Source organism: Sorex araneus, chromosome 3 (assembly GCF_027595985.1).
Source record: "Sorex araneus isolate mSorAra2 chromosome 3, mSorAra2.pri, whole genome shotgun sequence".
NCBI lineage: Eukaryota > Metazoa > Chordata > Mammalia > Eulipotyphla > Soricidae > Sorex > Sorex araneus.
The window spans coordinates 149134403-149159709 of NC_073304.1; the positions used below are offsets into that span (position 1 = coordinate 149134403).

A 25307-nucleotide genomic window follows, 5' to 3' on the forward strand; every position below is an offset into this window, starting at 1 on the left:
AGAACAGGTAGCAAGAACTGTTAGTACAGCAGGCAGGCCAACCTGGGCTCCACCCTTGGCACCCATATGGTCCCCGGAGCCTGCCAGGAGTAATTCCTGAATCCAAAGGCAGTTGTAACCCCTGAGCATGCTGGGTGTGGCCCAGAAGCCAAAAAATAAAGAGAATTATATATGATCCAGAGGTGTACGGAAACTCTGTTATGACTTATACAAAACTCTATAAATATGGAAATAAGCTAGATGCTAACACTGATGTAAGACTACAACCAGAAGCATTGCTAATACCACATATTTGTTTTAGAACATCTCACTGACTCTCTTAACTAGTAAACTAACTTGCTAACAATGGCAGCCACTGTCCACTGTCACAGTGTAGCAGTATGTCCTGAGCATGTGTCCATTTGACCCCAGCTACAGAGAAAAGCAACTCAACTGCAATTAGATTTTTTCTTACCGAAAGAATTTGTGATCTAGAGAAACAGAAAAAAAAAAGCAGCACCTAGGGGCTAAGGATAGGTAAACTGCTTGTCTTGCACGTAGGAAAACAGGGCTCATTTCATGGCACCACTTAAGGCCCCTGAGTAGCAGCCAGGACCGACCCCTGAGTTCAGAGCCAGGAGTCCCGAGCACTGTCTGGGGTACTCTCCTCCCTCTGTACCCCTGCCTTTCCCAAAACAGTTAGTGTCAGATTTTGTGGGGATTCAAAATGAAAAGTAATTTTCCTTTAGTAAATTAGGGCATCATAAAGTGAGTCAGTGCAAGATGAGAGACAGAGGAATGGAAAACAATATGACAACACTGGTGGGCTTGACATGTAAGCTTTTTTATTTTGTGATAAAAATGCTTTCATATAAATTTCATCTTAACTACTTTAACTACTTTTAGAATGAAACTTTGAAACATAAAAACAAATGTGCATTTTCCATACTTTATAGTAGGAATATGCAGTCATTTTATGGGTTATTAGGTTTTTCATAAAAACATATAATATCACGCATAAGAGAAATGTACACGAGGAAGGAGCCAGAGTACCAGTCACAGGTGGAGCCTGGGGGTAGACATGTCTTCTCATGTTTCACACAGTCAACAGACTGGTCAAGGTCGAGATCCCCAAACCATCTGCCACACAAGAACTTTGGTTTTCTTTTATGTAAAATAATAAACTTACAATTTATAGATGACATAATGGACTTGAAAATCAAATTTGATTGTTTATATTGTTATACTAACTCATCTTTCCTTCAAAACTCTGTTCCATATCAAGCCAGAAAATATAGCTTTATATGAATTTGAAACAGACAAACCAAATAAAAAAATCTATCTCCAAAGGAAATGAATCAAAAGGACATTTTATAAAAATAAATAAAATGTGGGTAACCAAACACCATAAAATACTGTTTTGTATCAAATATGGTATGAAAGATGATTCCCTAAAAATGTATTCTCCAATTTAGACTTCCAATTAGAAGGGGTTCTCTGGATTATCTTCTCTTTCATTAGACATGATACTACTCCGAGGTTCTTAAAAAAACAAAGAAACTGATAGATGTCTGATTGGCAGTGTCTTTCTCTTCATCACTTAAGAAGTCTGGTGTGTGTGTGTGTGTGTGTGTGTGTGTGTGTGTGTGTGTAGGCAATTTTTCCATTCTCTTCCCACAAATCCAAAGGATCTCAAAAAGGAAAGACAAGTGAAGCTTACAGTGAGATTTGGAAGGGAGGGTGCATGCTGGACGAGATCCCAGTTGCTCAATCTGAGGCTGGTACTTTTGGAAGTAAGGCTGGAACAGGAAGAGAGAGAGGGGCAGAAGTGTGGGGGTCACAGTGGTACATAAAGAAAAGTTCGCTCCAACTGTGAAAGAACAATGGGTCTAATAACAGTCACCATTCAGAATAACACAACAGTACATACCATGAAAAGGTTTCGTAGGGCTGTTAGGTTAAAGAACAAAATGCTGAGTGAATAATATGCTTGCATCAGGGCAGAACTTACTTTTGTTGGTTTGATGAACTTGGTCAGGACTAACTAAAAAGAGTATTTGTAGACTGCCATGCTAACAGATACACATTTCCACTACATGCCACAGACAGTTAAATCAGAAAAGTGGGGAGCATTGATGAGTACTCCCAGAAGGACAATAATATGAATGAACATTCAACTGAAACAGAGTCGGCAGTCCATCTACTGACATCTACAAAATACCTAGGCAGAATGGATTTTCCAGGTGTCACAACATCTTGGTGCTAGATAACAGTAGTAACAGTGTGGGCAAGTACCAATTATTAGTTAATTCAGGGAGCAGAAGTTGATATTTCTTGTATCAACTTCTGCCCTCAACAGAGGGCCCAGGAAGTTGCCAAGATGAGAAATACAGACAGCAGATTCTAGATCAACTGCATCTTTACACAAGCACTACAGCGAGTCCGTAATTACCCAATATCATCTCGAAGGTGATTCTAGGAAAGCAAAACATTCCAGGTTTAGTTGCCAAAAAGGGAATATCCTGACTGCTTCAATGGAAAAGAAATGGTGGTAAGACATCGTAAGTTTCCCTTCCTTTCCAACCTTCTGATAGTGCTTACTTGGACCCTAGTCGACTTTCTGTTCCTGCCCTTAAACACAGAAGATTCATGTGTTCAGTGAGAAACTATTTAGCATACCAGGTATCTGCAGTGTGGAAGGAAGACTGGCAAATAGGTCTGTGATCAGAGGATGAGGAAATGGAGGCTGTGATTACCCAATCACTCATTTCCAGAGTAAGACCTCTGTCCCTTGAGACATAGAAAGTTCAGTTCTAAATAGCGAGGGAGTATCACTTGAGACCATTTCTTCTGTGGGTATCTTGGAAGGGAAGGCTCAACAACCAAGCCTAGCTTCATCTGCTGGAGGAGTAAGTGAAACAGGCTGAGAGGTCAGAGACCTGGAAACATGTGATTCACACTGGCAGTCACTGGCAACCTGGCAGAAAGGAAGTCAGTCAGTAGTCACCTTTTTGCAGGAGTTAGGTTTCCTCTGGTTGGCCGATATTCCTAAGAAAGGTTGACTCATTCTTTGTGTCTTAAGGGGTCACAGAACCTATAGTGCCAAGGATAAAATTTCACTCTGAGCAGGAGCACAAATGGAAAAACAACTGATTCTTTTCCTTCTTCCTCATAAGGTTTATAGAAAGTCTTGCATGCAGGCAAGAGAATTAAGGTGCAGCTTCTTGAAGCAGTCTCCTGGTCCCAAAATGGGTTCCAAGAAAAAATACTTGGCTCCCATTCTTCTTCTGGTCCTACTATTACTTAGGAGCTACAGTATGCACATTCTCTGAGGAAACATTACTCAGAAGGCTCAGGAAGGGTCATAGCCAAAAGGAAGCCCGTGAGCCTGGAGGATGCTGGGGAAGTTGGGGCGAGAGGCGGCCCAAGCTGCTGTCCAGAGGGGAAGGACCCGAAGCCCAACAGATGCTCTCGGGGGCAGCAACACACACAGGTGCAATAAATAACGCACCAAATGAACTTCCAAGACGGAAAGGGTGAGATAGTTGGATTCCGGCAGAATTCCAGGCATAGTTCCCAAGAGGACGCTATTCTAGAGTCTTCTGAGGGATATGGCAGGAGCCCCCGGTGTTAAAAACATGGTTCAAAGATGCAAGAATGTCTGGGCTACAACAGGCGTCCACCCCCGTCTCCAAGTAAGAGAGAGTAAACATGGTCCCAAATCTTACAGTCATCTTGCATTTCTTCCGATGTGGCTTGATGGGCCAGGCATCAGGAGGAGTCATGTCCTTCCCCTCGAGCGCCCCACAGATACCCAGTGAAGGTGATGGAAGCACCTTCTGAGCAGCGCCTACAGTCAGCTCTCCGGAAGCCAGACGCTGGCTCCGCAGGTTTCTTCATTCTCTCCCGGATGACCTTCACGTGTTTCTCAGCAGCATTTACAATAGGCAATTCCGTCCCGGGGCTGGGGACAGACGCGTTCATGCATAAACCTGCATGTTGCTGCGTGCTGGCTCAGACATGTGTGCCCCGGGTCCCCGCTGGCTTCCTCCAGCGCCCCCGGGAGTGGGGCTGGTGGTCACATCCGACCAGTCGGAAGCAGAGTGGGGCGAAGAGCTTGACCACTGGTCGGGAGACTCTGGGGACGGGGTCAGGTAGGGATGCTCGCCCTGGAGGTGACCACTGTGACTGGGTGTTCGCTCGGCAGCACTTGAGGATGCGTAACTATGCTGAGAAGGGGGTGTGGGATACTTGCCCACAGAGGTGGGGAAAGGGTGATAGGCTGGGAGGATGGTCTGCGCCACCTGCCCATCCTGCTGAGGCATCATGGCAGTGGGAAACGCCATGTTGGGCAAACGGGCCATTTCTGGAATCTGATACATGGCGGGGAGGGGGCCTGGAACAGCAGGGGGGCAGTTGGACTGAGGCTGTGGAGCCCCAGATGGCTGGGCAATGCTGCCTTTGGGGATGAGCTGGAAAGTCACAATCGGGGGCAAGGGCTCTCGTGGGTTGGGAATGTGCTTCCCTTCAGGCGGCCTGCTCTGTGGTGCTATGCCAGGGTGGGTGCCCTCGGCTGGCGCCAGGACCATGCCAAACATCTCATTGTACTGTGTCTCATTCATCTCCACGCGATTCATCCAGTCGGCCGGGACCGAGACCGGATGGAGCCTTCCCAGGCTCCCCACGCTCCCACTGCCTGGTGGGATGTGGTGGCGGGTCAGCAGCTGGCTCACCGAGGGGAGCACAGTGCTGGCCCCATGGGCCAGAGGCTGCATGTCGTGAAGGTTGGAGAAAGACAGCGCGTGCTGGGTGTGTACCGGGGCAGCAGGGGCGGCAGCAGCCAACATTGGAGTGGGCGAGGCCTGTAGGATTCCAGGGGATGTGATCATGGGGGAGGAGGTGGTGTCAGACACATAGGTGTGAGGGGACTCTAAGGAATCAACAGGGGACAGAGTCACCGAGCTCTCCGACAGCTGCCCCTTGTCACTCAGGGACTTCTTCCTCCGACTGCCCTTGGCATCTTTGGCCTCCTTGGCGAGGTTGGGAAGGCTGGTGGGCATGGCACTCTTGGCATTGGGTCGCCGTGGCTTCTTGCCCAGTGGAGTATGCTTCAGGCTGAGGAAAGATCTGTTGGGCCCACAGATGACTGGGGAGAGCGCGGAAGTGAGCACGGTGCCCGGAGGGCTGGGGGTCACATTGTACTCGTCCAGCAGGCGCACGATGTCGTGGTGCATGCGGTCCCGAGCCACGTCCCGCGGGAGGCGATCCATGTGGTCTGTGATGTCCCGGTTCGCAAAGTGGTCCAACAGGATCTTGGCTGCTTCGTAGCTCCCCTCTCGGGCAGCGAGAAACAGAGGCGTCTCCTCCTGGAGAAAGACCCGCACAGCACACTGATGAGAATCCTGGGAGCCGAGCAGTCTCCTGCCTCTCTGCTATCATCTCCCAATAGAAACTTCCCCTGACAGGCTCCCGTGTGAAATTTTATTACCAAAGGGATCCTCTGATCTGAATCTGTGCATGGGGCATTCAAAAAGTGTGAAGTACACCAAGGTTTCACTCAAAAAAGCTCTACATTTATCAAAGTAGGTTGTGAAGAGGAAAAAAGATGTAGAGAAAAAAAGGATGGCAGAGGGGGAAGCAGTCTAAAGCGCATACAGAACTAGAAAACACTGGAGCAAAATAAGTACAGGACCTGAAAGAAGGAAAATGGAAATAAACAAGAGAAGATGAGATGAGCCAGTGAAAAGAAATGGCACCAAACAGATGCAGAGAAAGAAAGCAGAGAGGGGAAAATCACCAGCAGAAAACATCAAGAACATGGGGGAAAAGCAACAGTTAAATAACAGGGGAGTGGGCATGAGGAGAACAGAGAGCCGGAGAAAGGGGAAATCCCAAAAGCCACCCCAAAGCCACTAGGCCAGTCTGGCCCAGACGGAACCGAGCAGGCAGAGGGCTTGGGCCAGACACTCCAAGAATGAGCCCGTGTTTCTCTGTGCTCGCTGGACCCAGTCCCTGTTTGCTGCTTGCACTGTCTTCACGGATCACAGGGGACCATGAGGGCGGCCACTGTTCCTGCTCTCATAGCCAGACCATACCTTGTTGTCCTGCATGTCTCGGTTGGCCCCATTCTTCAACAGCAAAAGGGTCGCCTCCACGTTGTTGACAGCAGCTGCCCAGTGAAGAGCAGATTTTCCTGCAAGGAAAAATATTCCCATAACCAAATGGAATAGTAGGACACATTCCGATTCTACTATAATGACTTGTATGAGGAACTCTGGAACTTTCTAAAAAGCCAATTTTCTATGGGGATCCATTAGAATATCTTATATAGTATCTTCTTTGTCCTCTGTCTCAGAAACACTTTGGTAAAAGCTGCCGGTCTATGGAAGACAGCGAGACAGTTATTTCTCACTGGCACTCTGGCGTGCTGTCCCCTGCCGCACAATGAACAGGAGCCTATTTCCTTCCTTCATTCCAGAACGTATGTTTAAGATTCTCATTCCTTCTCTAGTGGAGTTAGCTCTGGGAAGGCCTCATCAGAACAGCAGTATGTGTGAGAACCTGCACAGGCAGGTCCTTAAAGATCTCCTTTGAGACGCAAGGACTATCAGCACAAGTCCCTTCCCTCTTCTCTTAAGGACCTCTCAGGAATTCTGCCCTCTGACAAAACACTGAGAGGAAGAATGAACGAGTGAGGGAATCTTCTACATATTGGGGTCTGCGATGGCCCCCGAAGGGCCCTGCAACAGTTCTCTGAGGCGTGCTTTGCAAGTCAGATGCCAAGCCCTGCCTCTCGGCTCACCGTGGTCATCCACCGCATTCACATCTGCCTGGCAGTTGATCAGTTCTGCGACCATCCCCTCCACAGCCAGGCGGGCAGCTAGGATCAGGGGCGTGGTGCCATCATTCATCCTGGCGTCGAGATCAGTTACCCGGTTACGAATCAGAATCTAGGAGGAAGAAAGTACAGTCACCGGATGGAAAAAAATAACAAACTAAGAGAAGAAACATTTAATCAACGGTCACACTCTCAGATTTTAGGACAGGGTTGGCGTACTGCCCCCATGCTCAAGGTTTTACCATGGTTGATCAGTAAGTAAGCTTGGATGAATAAATGCACACACACAAATACGCAGATATGTGCTCAGGTGACAATGGCAGATGTAAAGTGAAGTGCTTAAACTGTACAGAGAGGAAACATCACAGCCGTATTAAAGTTTAATCCGATTACTCAGGTTAAAGATTACTCAGGATACTTCCAGTTTTCTCACTAGGGTCCAAGGAATGGCATCAAGGAATATGTTATGAACACATGACCAGAAAATCATCAAAGGGTAGCTGCAGGCTAGGAGGGCCAAGGAAAGCTACTCTCATCACTAATCCAAGACTTTGAAACTCCCAAGACTCCTAAGACTCTCATCTAATCTGTTTGTTGTAAGAGGAGATTTTTCTCATCAAATAGAAGGATGATTAAGAATCAGAAATCTGGTGTCATTTGTGGTCGACACTTTTGCTATCTAAACGTACACTGTCAGCTATGTTTGCCTGCCTCCATGTCCCATACACTGTCAGGTATGTTTGTCTGACTCCCGTGTCCCATTTTCTCATGGAGCAGACATGCCTCTCCCAGCTGACTTGTCTCCAAGAAGTATGGAATAAACGCAATGGGACATTAAGGGTTGAACAAAGACCTATGGCGAGAGGCCCAGAATGGAGCAACCCTTCTCCAGGGCTGTACCTGGAAGACCCCTTGGGCGTCGGCGGCCACTGCAGCGTGGAGAGGGCAGCGGCCCATGTTATCCTGAGCATTCGCATCTGCCCCTGCATCGAGGAGGCGCTTGGCGGCATCAGCCCTGGAGTACCGGGCTGCCAGGTGCAGGGCCATCTCTCCAGTGCGGTCTGTCTGGGCCTGGAGACTGGCGCCCTGGTAGACCAGGTCTGTGATGATGTTGGCAGAAGAGTCCTCGGCATCTTCATCTTCATCACTCAGATCTGAGCTGCCTCCCCGAAGAGAAGCCAGCATCAGTGGGGTGCATCCATCTGCAGGAAAGAAAAATGCCAAAATGTCAAGGAGGGAAAAGGACCTTTGTGCTGAATTCACCCTCACGTTGAAATTATTCAATTACAGCAAAATTATTCTTATTGGGGAAAAATTTGATGCTACTTTGGATCACTGGCAAACAATTTTACATTTGTCAACTACTTTTCTCCTGATGGGAAACTGAGTCTTTATAAGATGAGGATTCACCCATATTTAAAAAAAAAAAAAACCTATCCATGTTTCTTAGTGCTACAGTATTTTTAAACTAATGTTTTAAAATGTCCACTACTAGTAGAACAATACGCCCTACTGCATGAACCAATTCCCTATTCCTTTGCTTAGGGTATCTTCTTTTACTATTCTATTAAAATATATCCGTTTTATGAATCCATTTGTTTTCAAGCACGCTATGTGTGCAGCTAACTGAAATTCTTCCTTTTTAAAAAACGGAAGTGTGCAATTTCTGCATGTCTGCATTCCCAATGCATTCATTTTCTCAAGATAATTCCATCTATGATGCCTGCGGCAGGGAGCATGCCCCTGGGGGACATACAAGCAGCACCCTGGGCCAGCAGAAAGGAGAAGGCCTGCGGACTGACCTGGGCCCCGGACATTCACGTCCAGCACGTCCACCTCCTGCTCAGCCTGTGGAGGGGTGAGAGCCAATGACGGGGTCCTACGAATGTCTGCAGCTTCCAGGTGCTGCTGGGTCCAGGGACGTCGGTCAATGGGGTCATCTTCCTCTGAGAGCAAGGCTTCGTCTTCAGCCTGCAAGGGGAAAGCACCCCACTGACCACATGGGCTCACCCCAGGAACCAAGGACCAGCACTGTTCCCGAGTCTCTCTCCTCTACTCTAACTCTCAGGGTACTTTGCTGTGAGAAGTTCTTGCTAACCTCGCCTAGATAATCTCTGCAATTTTCCCAAATTCTAGGCTTTGGGGCCAGGAAGGTAGTATAGGGGTTAGGGCACTGCCAGGCACGTGCCTGGTCTTCGTTGATCCCCATCAGTACATGGCCCCCTGAACATCTGTCAGGGCACAGCCTCTGTGTCCCTGTGAGCACTGCCAAAGGGTACCATGGTGACTCCTGAGCACCACGGGATCTGAGCATGCCACCCCTCTTGGTGCTGGCAATGGAGCACTGGCTTGGTTGTCCAGAGGAACCAAGAGTGACCTCTGGCCCCTCTAAGTACTGCTTGGGAAGGCACGCCAATAAGAGAAATTCTAGGCTGAAGTGTTGAAATATTACCTGTAGGAACCTACAGAATATGCTACCACAGACCCCCGAGCACTGCTTTCTTGCTTCCTTTGCCCCCTCTACTGTGCCTCCACCCATGACTCCCAGCTGTCTGTTGGACATCTCCTGCCTACCCTTCCAAGAGCAATTTGGCTTTAAATCCTCACCAGCCTTGTAAAAAACCACACAGTATTTACCTCTATTTTACTGACCAGGGGTTGAGTGTTTACCCAATTTTTTCTATTAGACTGCAAGTGCAATAGAAACAAAGAACAAAGAACATGCCTAGTTCAAGCTTGTTCCTTGTACTTTACAAGTGACAAGTGCACAGCAAGGTCTTCTCAGGGAGTATTTACTAAATAATATTTTTCATTAGCCACTTTTATGAAGGCACCAATAAAATACTTAGAGCACCATCAATTATACTTATCATGCATCCATCATTCCAACACTACACTTGTCAACAGAGAGGCTGCTTCCCTCCACCCGTGTCCCAGGGGCCCTCTCAAGGGCCCCCCACATCACAGCCAGCATTCTGAAAAATAATTATTTTAACCCAAAAAGTAGCTATGCTGTATTGAAATTTGATACGCTTTAGAAAATAAGTAGGTTATATTATGCCTATTTCTGTATTTAATTGTCAGAACTATTCACAAGAATAATATTATAAAATAATTATGAAGAAAGAGGTCACATAATTTGGCAGCAGAAAGTAGCAGCATTTGGAATTTGAATCCCATTCTGGTTACAGCTAAAGCGATGTTGTTAACAACCATGCTTTGCTATAGGGCTATGATTCCAGGCACTCATTTCCCCAAACTGATGTAGACTATCCATGGGCATAGGCCCATCACGCCACGCACTGGTCTGGATCCACTCCCCTCTGTGTAGCAGCCCTAGCCCATCTACCTCTTTTTTTTTTTTAATTGAATCACCATGCTGAAAGTTACAAAGCTTTCAGGCTTAAGTCTCAGTTACATAATGCTCAAACACCCATCCCTCCACCAGTGCATGTATTCCACCACCAAGAACCACAGTAAACCACCCACCCAGCCCCAGTCCCCCAGCCGCCTGTGTAGTTGGTAATTTTCACTTTACTTTCTCTTTACTTTGATTACCTACAAAGAAACTCACTATTATTGTTTGGAGTTTCCCCCCCACCAGAGTCGGACCTGCTGGAAAAGAAGCATTTGATAATTTGTTTTCCATTGCTGCGAATGAGGAGATATGAGGTCGTGTGGCCACAGTAGCGGCCGTGAGGTTCTAGATTTCTGTATTTTAGTATTTTAGTGACTAAGTCCCTACCTCTTACTTCTTTATGGTTTTGGCTTCTTGGCTCGAGGTGCAGAGACTAAACTCAGTGCAATTCCACTGTTTAATTCCATCTTTCTTTCCAGAAGCACTCGGAAAGCATAAGGCAGAAATCTAGTCATGAGAGGAATCACTACCTCCTTATTGTCATTAATCAGTATGTATAAAAGCAAGGATGCTTCTTAGCTTTATTCTTATTTATATTGGGCTCTCATCGGAAAATTTAATAGGTAACCTAAGACTACCAACAACCTAAGGATTTCTGCTTTCCATGACAAGTTGGCTGAGTCACTGACTGGGCAACATGAAAAGACCATGCTCCTTTTCTCCCATTTTAAAAGATCGAGATACCAAAATCTGAAATGTGACCACAGAACAGCCAACAGTTGTGCTTCTGCATGGCCAACTTACCTTGGCTTTCTTTGGCTGAGGCCCTTCATCGTCAACCCAAAGTTCACTTGTTCCAGAACCAATTAGGTTAGCCTCTGAGACTTGCACTGAGAGATTTCTATTATGAAGTGATTAGGAAAGGGGGAGGGCAGAGGTTAGAGGTTATCCATACATTGATACAGTGGCTCACAAACTTTTTTCATCATGGTACAAACTCACAACTACACTCAGACTTTCTGAGGCCTTGGCCTGGGAAGGATGAGAAATATCCATGCTGCTGGCCTGAATAAACATGCTTTCCTTTGGAACTGATCAAAACTCCTAAAAAAAAAAAAAAGGATGCCTCAACACAAAAGCTGAGCACCACTGAGATAACAGGAGCAGAATGGAAACTTCCAGGCCCTGATGGTCACTCCATAGTTTGCTCCATAATAGGCATTCAGAATCACGGCCAAGTGGAAAATGTGGCATGAACCCAGAGCCCAGAATTTCAAATTAGACTTTGGCAAAATAATCTTTTAAAAACTTATCCTTGCTTATTTCTGCTCTAAATAGTAGCCAACCAGCAACTTCTCTTACTTCAGCCCCACGGCATCCTGTCCTACGGGCTCACGGCGCTTGTGGTTACTGGAGTCCCGGCGGAGGGTGAACCCTTCGGGCAGCCACAGGGAGCCGTGCTTCCGCTTCCGCTTCGCCATGATGACCCCCAGCAGGATGATGAACAGGATAATGACAACAGCGACAGCAAACAGGTAGAGGAACTGCGTGTGAGGTGGAGCCAAGGACTCACCTGGAAGAGCAGAAAGAGGCAAAGTTCGGAATGAAACCTCGGCCTCGACCTTTGGAGTCAGCCTTGAAACTGAAGAAGCCCCTGATGAGAAGTGTGCCCTGTTCCCTGGACAAGGGGCAGCTGTGCCCTCCTTGCCATCCTCGGCCCTGAACACCAAAGCTACTCACTGACGACAGACACCAGTGGATACGACAGGGTGCCCTGGATTGCATGAGAAGCCAGGAGAGCCGCGGCTGCGTCTGTGTTCTTGAAGCACTGTTCCGAGTCCTGGACACACTGTCGATTGTCGATTTCCAGAAAGACCCTGGAACTGCGGGAGGCCCGTGGACAAGGAACAAGAAACAGTGGGTCAGACCAAAGGGCGTGTGGCAAGTAAGAGGAGCCTGACGGCTCACAGGAGCCTGCCTGCCCTCGGTGAGACACTGTGCCCAGAATGCTCTCGCACGTCAGACAGTACCCTTCAGGGCCCAGTGCGAGTCCCCACCCCGGAATGGCCACCCTTTCCTTGACAAGTGGACTGTACGCCTTCTGGTTAGACAGCACAGGATGGGGGAAAGGACCGCAAGGCTGAGAACTACTGGATGTGTTAAAGAGGCTGATGATCAAGGGCCTCGGAAAGAAGACAAAATTAATGTAAATGAGCAGTGCCTAAAATGGGATATGAGGCCACTTCAGCCACTGCTTTCTGGGTTCTGGGCCCTGAGACAGTCTCCTTGACATCCCACTCCTTCACTTCCCAGGACCCTGAGACGTAAGGAGTGAAATGAGGGTTTGTTCTACTTGGTGGCTGTCCTATTAGGTTTGCTCTCCAGAGCTCGAGGGGACTTTATACCCCAAAGTGCTCACCACGACGCGCCTGAGCTCTAAGAAGTTCAGAAATCGATCACTTACCCAGCCACCTCCTGCTCTTGGTCACTAGGAAGGGACCTGCGTGCCATCCTGTGCTTCCTCATGGCCGCCGCGGACTTCTCACCGTAGTAGGGGTAGACCATAAGCTCCCCCTGAGCGTCCCGCTTGATGCGCAGGTTGGTGTGCAGCAGCGTGCCCAGGGCTCTCAGGAAGCTGCGAGCATCCTGAAGCAGCTGCTCGGGTGGCATCAGCACCACGATGACCAGCGTGCCCTCGGCCAGGTTCTCCGGCCGGTCGGCAGCGCAGTCCAGCCCGTCCCAGCCACACTCCTCACTGTTGCACCCCTGGTCACAGTGGTTGTCTTTGAAGTGGTCTGCGCAGTATTTGTCATACCTAGGAGGGGGGTAGGGGATGGAGGGGACAGGAAAGGAACCAGAGCTTTATTCCGCTTTCCACTTAGAACCACCATGCAGTTTCCTACTCATCCTCTATGAACCAGACCAGACACCGAGTACCTGGGTGAAGCTTCCCGAGGCCCCTGTCTCTGACATCTAGAGGAAAGACAGGCTACTCCTCTCTGCATCACCCCCCAAAAGAGACAGAGCCCATGCACGCGATGTGCAAGGCGGAAGAGAGCCTGGCAGCTTGTGTATTTCTACGTCAAGTTTTTGGAATAAAGCGGAGTATTAGGAACGAACCAACTCGCTCCAGGAGGCTCCTATTTTTGTCTCCACAAGCTCTGGTGAGGCAACAGTGGATTTTCGGACATGAATATTACCTCAGGAAAGTGTCTCCAGAAACTGGAATCAAACACTTGGGGTCAAGAGACCCCATGGAGAGGACCATGTTGATTCACCATTTCATGCCCAGACTGAATCTTGACCATGAAAGAAGGAAGAAGGGACACGGAGGGGCAAGTCCAGAGAGGACACGGACTCAAACTCTTTTAAATACTGAGGAAAGGAACTGGGTCCCCGAACCTCAGTGGTGCACAAGCCATTCTAACTCCTCTTTCCTTCCTCTACTCCTATCACTGTACAGTGCCACTACTGCAAACAATTTGCCAGAGTAGCTCAGTGTAGCGGTTCAGAGAGGAATGTACGAGGGCTTTAAGCTCCTGGGTCTCATCTGCGGAAAGATCATAAACAACACCTGGACCTCACAAGGTAGTTGGACACGAACTAGGGTTATATTCAACAGGAGGCTCAAGGAGAGTGACCATGCTGTGAGAGAGCTGGCGTGAGGCCAACCTGGAGGGCTGCATGGTGGAGCTTCTGCTTCCTGCTAACTCTGGGCGGGGAAGCCCAGTCCTGGAGAAGGGAATGGGGTGAACAGAGAGAGGTACAGACCTTTCATCCATCTGCAGGCAGGTTATGTGAGAGGCTGCCTGAGAGTGGGCAACGTCACTTCCAAAAGTTATTTCCCCGGGGAGGTGACGAGAGCAGCAGGTGAGAGCAGAGAGAGGCAGAGAAAGGGTGCTTAGACATGGGCAGTCCTGGAGCGACGGACCAGGCTGGTGCCAGGGAGCAGAAGGCCTTGGCAGCTGTCTGGAAAGCAGAGGCAGCTTGGGCTGAAGCATCGGAGGGATTAGAAGAACAAGAAACCGAGGTGGGTTAGTGACCGTCTCCCGCTGTGCCTGGGCAGCCCTGCGGCCCTTACTTGCACGTCTTGCTGTTCCCCTGGCATTCAAAGTTGTCAAACAGGCACTCGGCCGTGTTGCACAGTTCGTCACACTGGCCATTGATGTAGTCCCAGCAGGGCAGAGGGGAGGAGCAGTTGGCCCACGGGTCCTCCATGGTGAGGGAGCAGTCGCCCCCATCCCACTGGCACGCGTGGCTGTTGCAGGGTTCGTCACAGACCCCGTCCCGCGCTTTGTCGGCACAGTACTGGCTCAGACAGGTGGTAGCAGGGATGCTGGTGGGAGCTGAATAGTGCTCACAGTGGCTGCCCCAGAACGGCGGGGGGCACTGGCAAGAATAATAGGGGGGCTGGCGCTGTGGGCTGCAGCTCCCCCCGTTCTGGCAGGGGCTACTAGAACAGCCCGACTCGCAGTCCTGGGGGTTGGGGCAGAAGCAGCGGGGCCCGGCGGCTGTGCTGACACAGTGCTCCCCTCTTCTGCACTTCACCTGCCCACAGCTGCTCTGGCATCGCGCCCCTGAGAAGCCCTGTACAAAGCAGCAAAGAAATGGGGTCAGCAGTTCAACTCTGCAGGACTTTCCCCACTTTCTTTTCCCAATCCCCTTTCTGTCACATTTCCAGCAAGACAGAGATTAGGCACTGGGCTCATGTGGCATCCTGGACCAACCCTGTGATGTCAACTGAAAGGGTATGGCAGAGTTTTCTGTGGAATGAATGTCAAAGGCTCTCGCCTTCAGAACTCACTTTAAGAATTAAGCCCATAGGTCATGGTGGGTTAAGGCTTAGTTGAAATTGTATTTATAAAAGCACCTTCTCTAACCATCATCAAGCAAGTCAGATGATGGTTATCCAGGAGGAAGCCACGGGAGAGGCATCGAGCCTGCGTGATCAATGGCTAACCCCAGTGCTCCTCCAGGCTAAGGGGCAGTTTGCTCCCTGATGGCTAATCGCATTTCTAGCCAACACTGCCTCAAGTTAAGTCCAACTTTGCGGTACGGGATTCACAAGCCAGAGCTCTTGTGGGCAAGGAACATTCCACACTTCTTGTGGATTCTTCTTGGCATTTCTGAAATTTACAGTCAAAGAATAGGGAGTTCACTGTTTCTAGGATGCCATAACAGCTTTAAATGTAAAACCTAAAGGTATTCTTCTTAAGGAGTGAGAAAAACCAGGAACCCCCTGCCAGGTGAGTTTTCCATAGAGTTTGAAAACAAAACAGGTCAGACCTCAACTCTGTCACAGACAAGGGGGGAGAGCCTGTTCCTGAAATGGGCAGCCAAGCACTTACTGGAGCACAGCGACAAATAAAACCATCTGGCATGTTACTGGCCACAGCACAAGTTCCTCCATTCAGGCAAGGCTTCTGGGGACACACATCGATGAAAGTTTCACAGTGGCGACCTCAAAGTAAAAAAAAGAAAAGAAATTTTAAAAGACCAAATTGCAAATGCAAGTTACTGAGCAGAATACCGCTGGCATGAGAGCTAGTCAAATGACTAGAAATGAAGCAAGGAGAAGACAGATCCGCTTAAGCTCAGAGAGAGTAAGAAGCAAGAGGAACCCTCAATGGATCTCAACACGACTGGCTCAGGCCAGACTCCTAATCTGTCTTGTCTATACAATAACAACACATATGTCATATATTCCCAAAGTGACTTACAAAATAGGATGGATATCAAAAATTATTCTAATCTCACATATGCACACGCACAAACAAACACAGACACACAATGCCACCTGAAACTTACTGAAGGCATTTTCCCTTTGTGAAGTCAAATAAAACACTTAGCCCACAGTTCAATATATTCTGATTTTCTTTGGAGGGGGGAGAGAGTTGGGGGCAAATCTGGCTATGCTCGGTGCTCAGGAATCACTCCTGGAGGTGCTCAGGGAACCCCATGGGATGCTGGGGATCAAACCCAGGTTGACAGCATGCCAAACAAGAGCCCCAGCTGCTGAACTATCACTCCGGCCCCCAGTTCCATGTATTTTGTTAATATTTTCTACAGTATAGGAGAGGCTATGGACTGGAGCTATAGCACAGTGGGTAGGGCGTTTGCCTTGCACGCGGCTGACCCGGATTTGATTCCTCCGTCCCTCTATGAGAGCACGGCAAGCTACCAAGAGTATTCCACCCGCACAGCAGAGCCTGGCAAGCTCCCCGTGGCATATTTGATATGCCAAAAACAGTAACAACAAGTCTCACAATGGAGACATTACTGGTGCCCACTTGAGTAAATCGATGAGCAATGGGATGACGGGGCTACAGGAGAGGCTATAATAAGATCTAAATTGTAACACTATCTAATGTGCATTTATGGAGAATTTTCATCTCTAATGTCCTTTTCAGTCATTTAATAAATTTTGTGTAACATAATTGATCCTTCCTGAAAACAGAGCTTCATTTTCACAGTGAATTTTCTCTAGACACATTTCTGACAGTGTCTGGAGGCCCTTGCTGTAAGAAACAGTGGCCTGAACAACCCTAACTCGGTGTGGATTTCATTCCTTCAGACATCATTTTTTCTTCTTCCTTTGAAAATATGTGCTTGTTTCCAGATCAAAGACATCTCAGAGACAAGAAAGGAAAAGAGTGGCACAGGCTTCGTGCCTCCGGTTTCCTAAGCACATCGAGACTAACAGGAGGCTGCAGAGAGACACTGATCCTTTTCCCATCAGTATCACCTCAGTAAGATGTTTACATAATAGGCTGCTCCTCATTCGATATTATACATCCAGGCAGTTTGCCATATTGCAAAACCTGTCTTTATAGAAGTTTAATGTTCTTAAAGGAAACATACCTTTAAAGTTATAAGGAAGGCTGAAAAGGGGCTCAGAATACAGCAGTCCAGCTTTCCAAATTATCAGTGAGCAGATCCTACAGTCTATTATTTCACTTCCAAGAGACCCAATCACACTCTGCTTGTAAGAAAAATTACCACGACACAAGATTTGAAATGACCTCAAAAAATGCTGACAAATTTCTGTCTGATGGTGTGGCTATATATATACATATTTTTTTTCTGGGCCACACCCCGCTATGCTCAGGACTCAGTGAGGGAATCACTCCTGACCAGTGCTTGGGAAACTACATGAGATGCTGGGGATTGAACCTAGCTCAGCTGCATGCAAGACAAGTGCCTTACTTGTTCTATCTCTCTGCCCCTGAGACGGCCATATTTAGGTGACAAAAGGTCATCTATGTCCGAAAGCCACTAAGCTACCCTTCTCCAGAAATAACTACCAAGAGTCCGTTCTAAAGGCACAGCTCTGAGTCAGAGCATCTTTGTGGTCTCTGACGGAAATGAGGAACCTGTAGAAAGGCTGGCATCACAGCCAAGTCTCAGCTGTGCGGGTCTCCCAGGACCATACAGGTTTCCAGCTCTTACTCATCAAGGGACTTGTAGCTACAACACCCGGGGTAGGCCTCCACCCCTACTCGGCCTAGACTAGTGAAGTCTCTTGGGTCCCACAGATGGAAGAGATGACGGCGGTCACGACTACGTGGAGCTGCAAGTTATCAGCTGCCAAGGGGGGCAGGGGAATGAAACGAGTCAGACATAATTTTCCTGAAAACAAGCTGCTGTTTTCCACAAACACAGTTCTGAGGCTGGGGCCAGAAAGCAAGATTGTGGGCTGAATGCTCGCTCTCAATACCTGGAACCACAAGGCCCCCGAGACCGAGCATTGTCAGATGGGGGTCACTCAGCAAAAAAAAAAAAAAAAGACATGGGGCTGGAGCAATAGCACAGCGGGTAGGGTGTTTGCCGTGCACTCGGCCGACCCGGGTTCAATTCCCAGCATCCCATATGGTCCCCTGAGCACCGCCAGGGGTGATTCCTGAGTGCAGAGCCAGGAGTAACCTCTGTGCATTGCCAGGTGTGACCCAAAAAGCAAAAACAAACAAACAAACAAAAACCCCCCAAAAAAGAAACCCATGAGGTCTGGAGATGGATGGTGGGTAATAACACCACAATCCGAATGTCCTTAATGCCACTGGGATGTGCTAGTAGAAATGGTTTCAGCACCTGCAGACTCGCACGGAGAAGGGAACGGGCCCCCTGCCCCACCTCACTGTGCTTCCAGCTGCCTGTCCGTCACGCCCACGAACCTCACTGCCACATAAGCTCATTAACAGCCATTATCCAGAAGAGAGCAACACGCTGCAGAGATGCCTCTCGACCCCCAAATCACCATCCAGTTAAACATTTAACTCCAGTCTAGCACTCTATTCAAAATTTAGAATTCCAAGATCTCATACTTTATGTCACTGATATACCAAGAGTAGCACACCACATTTGAGGGGTGTAAAGTAGAAAGCAACCAGTCCTGATTACATATATATATATATATATATATATATATATATATATGTACACACACACACACACACACACACACGCACACTCGCGCGCGCGCGCGCGCACACACACACGTATTAGCACACAAGGCTCAATCTGTAACAACGTGTTAGTGGTCTCCTATACAGGGGCTTAATGGCTCCAAGGTGAGATACAACAATCTTTACACACTTTTCTCTAAGAAAAACTTTTTGCATCATTTTTAGTCAACTATTCATAACAAGCAATACAAAATAAATTATTTAGCATCTGCCTATCTGCTTTTTGGGCAGGATTGGGTGGTGGTGGGAAAATTCGAACTAATAATGGCAGGATTGGTGTTGAAACACTGAAAGTAATAAATTACTGTGAGCAACTTTATAAAAATAAAATTTAAAAAATGGCTTTAGTGTAAACTGTATGTTCGGTGTATCTCACCACAATTTTTATATACTCTTTTGCTCAACTATTCCCCAAATGCTATTGTTTTCTTTCCAACTGCTGCTGTAGCATGACAGAATCCACGACAACCAGAGAGAAAGCATTTCCCAGGAAAAACTAAAGTGGAGTTCGGTTTAAGAACCAGAGAGCACAGCCCTAGGAAAAACAACCCTTGAACTAAGCTGGGCTGGTGTTTTGTGCAGAAGCAAAGCATCACTCTGTCGGGTGAATCTTGCGGGGCCTCAGTTTCCTGCAAAGCAGCCCTTCTGGGCTGAGACTCTCACCAGTGAAGGCCTTGCGACACACACACAGGTAGTCGTTGGTGAGCTGCACGCAGTCCAGGCTGCCCTCTGCGCTGCAGGGCCCGGACAGGCACTCGTTGATGTCCCCCTCACAGCGCTCGCCAGCGAAGCCGGGCAGGCAGCGGCAGCTGTAGCCACCAACCCGGTCCACACACTGACCGCCATTCAGGCAGTGAGGACCCCCAGCGCAGTCGTCGATGTTCTCCTCGCAGAGCAGGCCTGGGGGAAGGAGAGTGTGAGAGAGAGCAAAGGAGGCCCCAGGGACACGGCCTGGCAGCTGGGAGCCGCCCTCGCCAGCACCCTCGGGCCCATCAGCTCCTGCAGGTGACTTCCAAGCAGGCAGGGTGAGCCCACTCTGGGTCGCGAGAGCTGCTGTCCAGGTGACCAGTGAGACCCAGGGAAAGAGACTGTGCTTGGGGTTCACGTGGTCTCATGCCCATGTATGTCAGTGGGGCAGACCCCCAGGGAGGAATAGGTATAATCTGTCCCACCTACAGGGGAGGAGCTGAAGCTCAAAACAGACTAATTTTTCACTAACATGTTCATGTGAGCATAAAATGTGGAACATGTTTAAAGCACCAAGAAAGAATACAACTCGTGAAATTATAATATGAAAATCTAGCTAGGAGCTGAAACTAAATTGAGTGATATGTTTGTATTAATACTCCCTAGTCTTTCTTGGGAATAAAAATTAAATAAAGGTGCCACCTGTAAGCACTGTAAAAAAGATAAAATATTCATCAAATTGAGTTGGGACAAATCAACTGTAATATGAGAAAAGGGTCTTAGTCTCCACACAGCTCAGGGCTACTCGGGGCTGGGTGCTTCAGGGCCTCCAGAACGGTGTTTAGGTGCAACGAGGTACCAGGGCCTCGCCCTGGACCCTTGCACGCGTGGCACGTCCACCAGCTCTCAGAGCTAGGTCTCTTTCTCTCTGGCCTTTTCTCTCTTCTTCTCTGACAAGAGAGTCACACGGCTCTTTTGTCCATTTGGCAGTCTGGTTTAGATGTAAGCACAGAACTCTGGGTTTTTTATATACTGACTTTGTTGAGTTGCTATACTATTTATGCTTGGTTGGGTATGAAGAGTAATATTTATCCCTCCTGACTTCACTTCACCTCTGATCACTGGTGAATACTGCAGGAGACACACACATCCCGTAACCTCACTGTAAGGGTTAGGACAATGCCTGCTCGCAGCCCTACACTGCAGAGCTCTGGATGTTGAATTGTAGGGCCTCCCATCCCCCAGGTCGGTGGCTGTAACCATTCTGTTTGTTCCCACTATTTCACTTCAGGGTGAAGAAAAGTGTGTAGGTGACTGCTGGTTCCCCTCTGATAGGGAAATGAGCTTCTCTCATCTCTTAACTAGCCATCTTACATAACATTCTTTGAGGGTGGGAACATATATTAGTCTCTGACAGTAAGGCTGTATTCTCATGGTTGACCTCTTGTTCCATAAGCTGCTCAAAATGAGTAACATTACAACTGTGTTTCTTCGAACAGACAACACTACAAGTGCTTTCCAGGGAATGGTGACAAGGGTCATGCCCATAGAAAATGATGAGGACTCCACCATTCACAGCCTGGGAGCGGGGGGGGGGGGGGGTTGCATTGGCAATCAGTGTGAGGGGAAGGGGACAAGAACTGGAACACTGCATGACTGAAACCAAATCATGGATAACTTTGTAACTGTGCATCTCATGGTGCTTTAATTTTTAAAAAAAGAACAAAGAAGAGGAAGAAAGAAGAGGAGGTGGAGGAGAAGGAAGAAGGAGGAAAGAGGAGGAGGAGAAGGTAGGGGAGGAGGGGGGAAGAATCAGAAGGAGGAAGAAGAGGAGGAGGAGAAGAAGAAACTAGTAAATGTGAATTACTTAAGAGGCCAGTAATTATTTTTCCAACAATAATTTTCTTGTGACATCATACCCATTCCACATTTCTAGAGGAACATGAGTTCAACAACATATTGAGATCATGAGTCAACAACACAAAATTAGTTAAGCAAGGAAACAATGAAGTGATGTTAATCACCAGGATGCAAACTAAATGCTTGGGATGAAACCAGTTTTCCTGTCTTCAGTGTTTTAAATCTCCTACACACTGAGAACACATTTCTACCTTAGAAAATGCATTAGACAGGACAGATAAGGCTGATTCCTACCCCGAGTGCCAGGCGGGCAGGAGCACTTGAAATGGTTCACAAGGTCAATGCAGGTGCCTCCATTCTGGCACGGCTGGTGCTGGCACTCATCCACTTCATACTCACAGTTGACGCCCTGGTACCCCAAGACACACTGCCAGGAGAAAGAGAAAAGGACAAAAAATGAAGGGACCATGATGGGGAATAGATCATGAGACCAAATAAAATCTGGAGTGTTACTCTGTGGAACCCAGCTCTTGGGATTATCACACGTTCTACTATTCACCTGTGCTTCTTCAACTTGTAATTTCTCAGCATTTTACTTCTGACTGAAAAATTCACTTACACGGAAGGCCAGAGCAGAATATTCTAAAGACTATCTCAGCTCTAAGAGTTTCTCCTGGAAACTCTTCTGTTCCCCTTGTAATCAGGTTTCGCATCTTTAAACTTCACAGTTCTGTGTACGTGGTGAAGACCCCACAACTCAGCCGGAAAGGCATTTGGAGGTGATGATAAAGATGTATTTATTGGGTACCCAGTTTAGGAAACTGCCTGTGAGAGAGACTGACCAAGAGAGACAGGGACAGGGAGAGGTGCCTGGCTATTGGAGTGGCTGATCCCAGGGGGACAAATATGATATGACTGTGCAGTGCCCTGACAGGCATGCCTATGGGGAAAGTCCTTCACAGACAGAACAGCCAGAGCAAGAGGAGGTGTGGGAAAGAGGATGGCACGTGAACTCTTGGCAAGAGGGGACAGGGCGGGTGCTGTGTGTCCAGATGACAACAGAGAGGCTGGCGGCAATCTCAGGTTGGGAGAACTGTGAAGCGGGCAGAGGCTTGGGGCTAAGGGCCAGAGGCTCTGGGGCGTCTCTGTCCTCCAGCAAGCAGATATGGGATGTGCTTTGGAAAATACAGAAAGCAAGAGGATCTCGCTGAAATTTCACTTAGCTGAGTAACTTTAAAACAACCAGACAGGAAAAATTGGGTTTGCTGCCAGAGTGTCTGCATCAGCAGGTTCAAGACTGCCTGAATAAATAAACCTAGGTATCAATGTCCAGGCCATCTCTGGCTCATCTGAGTCAAAAGGGAGAAGTGAAGCATTTCTCTATGTTGCGTGGCAGCCTGAATCGTATCAAATTCAGGTCTCGTGTATTCTATTAAGTCCAAGCTTTAACCATTATCAACCCAAACATCAACACAGAGGCATACTTCTGCCACGGGGCCGTAGGGGGTAGGGTGCCTGCCATACATGCAGCTGACCTGGCTTTGATCCTAGGCATCCCATACAGCCCCTGAGCCTAGTTAGAAGTGACCCTTGAGCACAGAGGCTGGAGTAAGCCCTGAGCACCACCAGGTGTGCACCCCCAACACTCCAAAAGAAGGGACAAACTTCCTCAAATAGCCACATGGATCTTTGCATGACACTGTGGGGGAAATGCTATGCAACATTTTACTTAGCTGATCACTAATTACACATAAAAGTGGCACAGATCAAAAGAATACTATCCAAGGCAGCTTTAGTTGTTTCAGTAGCTTTGCAAGGAGTATCAAGGGTCATGGGCTGGACGGGGCTGTAAAGAATCCAGGTATCCAGGCTGCCTTTGAATCCTTAAAGCTACATACACTGTACTCTATAGCAGGGCTTCTTAAACTTTTTCCATGTGTGACTTCTTTTCACTGTATAATTTTTTACATGACCTCAGTGCTAAGTATACAGCTCAAACATTAACTGGTAACAATAATAAGTTTATATTAAGAAAATTCCCCCACATCCACCCCAATTCAGTTATGTGACCCTGTGGGGTGAGGACCCAAAGTTTAAGAAGCAAGCCTTGGGGCCACACTTTGGTGCAGCTACTTTGCTGCTGATTGACCATGATCCAGAGGCCAGCTAGACTACTTTTGGCCCCAGAAACTGCTTGCAGCCATGTCTCTAGACTGTGAACTAAGCCATTGCCCCACGCCGGCAGAGGAGGGGAAATATCCTTCTCTCTCGGTTTTTTTTCCCTTGTTGGGGAGAAGCGGCGTGGCGTCCACCACATTATGAGGACTATAAGCAGGTACGAACTTGGTGGCGCAGGAAGGAGAAAAAAACAAAAAAAGAGTTATGTACTTGGAACAGTGGGATGCTTGGGCAGTCTCGGCCAAGGCCAATACTGGCGCGTGCTTTGCCAAGACTCGGCCCGGGCGGCCACACTTTGGTGCGGCCGCTTTGCTGCTGATTGACCACGATCTGGAGGCCAGCTAGACTACTTTTGGTCCCAGAAACTGCTTGCAGTCATCTCTCTAGACTGTGAACTAAGCCACTGCCCCATGCTGCCCCAGGAAGGGAAATGATGCAATTTCTAACATAAATTTCCCTGGACTTAATTACTAAAATACTAAAATACAGAAATCCTAAACCGAGTGGCTGCTAATACGGCCGCGATAGCGACTTCATATCTCTTCATTCTGAGCAATGGAAAACTAATTATTAAATGCTTGTCAGTTGGGCTGTTTTCTTTGGGGGGAAACTCCAACAACAATAGTGAGTTTTGTGTTGAAATATGGAATGTACTCAAGGTAAAGAGAAAATGGGGTGAAGTTTATCAGTTACACAGGTGGGGAAGGAGGTGGGAGGTGGAGGTATACTAGGGTTTTTGGTGGTGGAATATGGGCACTGGTGAAGGGACGGGTGTTTGAGCATTGTATAACTGAGACATAAGCCTGAGAACTTTGTAACTTTCCACATGGTGATTCAATAAAATAAATAATTAAAAAAAAAAAAAGAAGCAAGGCTTGAGGGCCAGAGCACCAGCTCAGCCTGCTGTGAACACTCTGCATGCCAGAGGTTCAGGCACGGCCCCCGGTACCACCCACACTGACCCAGGAGCCACTGAACACAACAGGGCGTGGCCCCAAAACCAAAGATCACAAATAAAAATTAGGGCTTTAGAGCAGAGGTTTGCAAACTTTCCTTTTTATCTGAATAACTGGAGAGTTTTAAAAATTCCTGTATTTCTTATTCCAAAACCATGGCCAGACCATAACCATGATGATTAAATCAGAATAATCCTGAAGGGGCCAGAGCGACAGGACAGAGAGTAGGGGTCTTGCTTCACATGCTTCAAGCTGGGTTTGCTCTCACCCCCATACAGTCCTTCAAGCCTCTTAGGAATGATTCTTGAGTGCAAAGCCAGGAGTTAGCCCTGAGCACTGCTGGTGTGGCCCCCAAATTTGTATCACTTGCATCATTTGTCATTCCGTTGATCTTTGATTTGCTCGAGTGGGCACCAGTAACGTCTCCATTTGTCTCTGTCACGTGTGAGTGTAGCCCAATGATAGGGCAACTGGAGGCCACCCTAAAAGCCTCCATCCCTCTTGGAGAGCCTGGCAAGCTACTGAGAGTACCCTGCCCGCACAGCAGAGCCTGGCAAGCTACCTGTGGCGCATTTGATATGCCAAAAACAGTAACAATAATGGGCCTCACTTGCCTGATACCGAAAGAGCCCCACAAATTAAAAAAAAAAAAAAAAAGAATCCTTGAAAGAGGATCTAGGCAGTATTTTTTGTGTGGGAGGAAGACACTGACAGTACTAAGGATTTTTTCTGGCTTTGTACTCAGGGATCACTGCTAGTAGGGCTGGGGGACCATATGTGGTACCAGGAACCAAACCTAGGTTGGCTGCATGCAGGGGAAACACCCTATGCACTGGGTTATCCCTCTGGCCCTAGCTTCAGTATTTTTGGATCATTTTCTATGATTCCAATGTGCAATCAACTTTGAGAACCACCTCTCTGAGGTTTTATTAACTTACTGTTGGGGTCTGAAGCGGGGGAAATGTTCAACATGATTCCAGATTCTTCTA

General features: G+C 47.9%; 1 protein-coding gene across 1 annotated transcript in view; it reads right to left on the minus strand.

The window, feature by feature from the left end:
• Positions 1-802: 802 nt before the first annotated feature.
• Positions 803-25307, minus strand: part of NOTCH2 (notch receptor 2) — a 171709-nt gene continuing 147204 nt past the window's right edge. Inside the window, exons 22-34 of the mRNA XM_055131553.1 lie at positions 21479-21611; positions 19301-19537; positions 15524-15636; positions 14257-14762; positions 12640-12990; positions 11916-12058; positions 11538-11748; positions 10980-11076; positions 8620-8788; positions 7718-8019; positions 6782-6929; positions 6075-6172; positions 803-5345 (exon numbers count right to left, since the gene is read on the minus strand). Coding sequence (XP_054987528.1) covers positions 3960-5345; positions 6075-6172; positions 6782-6929; positions 7718-8019; positions 8620-8788; positions 10980-11076; positions 11538-11748; positions 11916-12058; positions 12640-12990; positions 14257-14762; positions 15524-15636; positions 19301-19537; positions 21479-21611 — 3894 coding nt within the window. The 3' untranslated portion in view covers positions 803-3959. The remainder of the gene's footprint in view (positions 5346-6074; positions 6173-6781; positions 6930-7717; positions 8020-8619; positions 8789-10979; positions 11077-11537; positions 11749-11915; positions 12059-12639; positions 12991-14256; positions 14763-15523; positions 15637-19300; positions 19538-21478; positions 21612-25307) is intronic.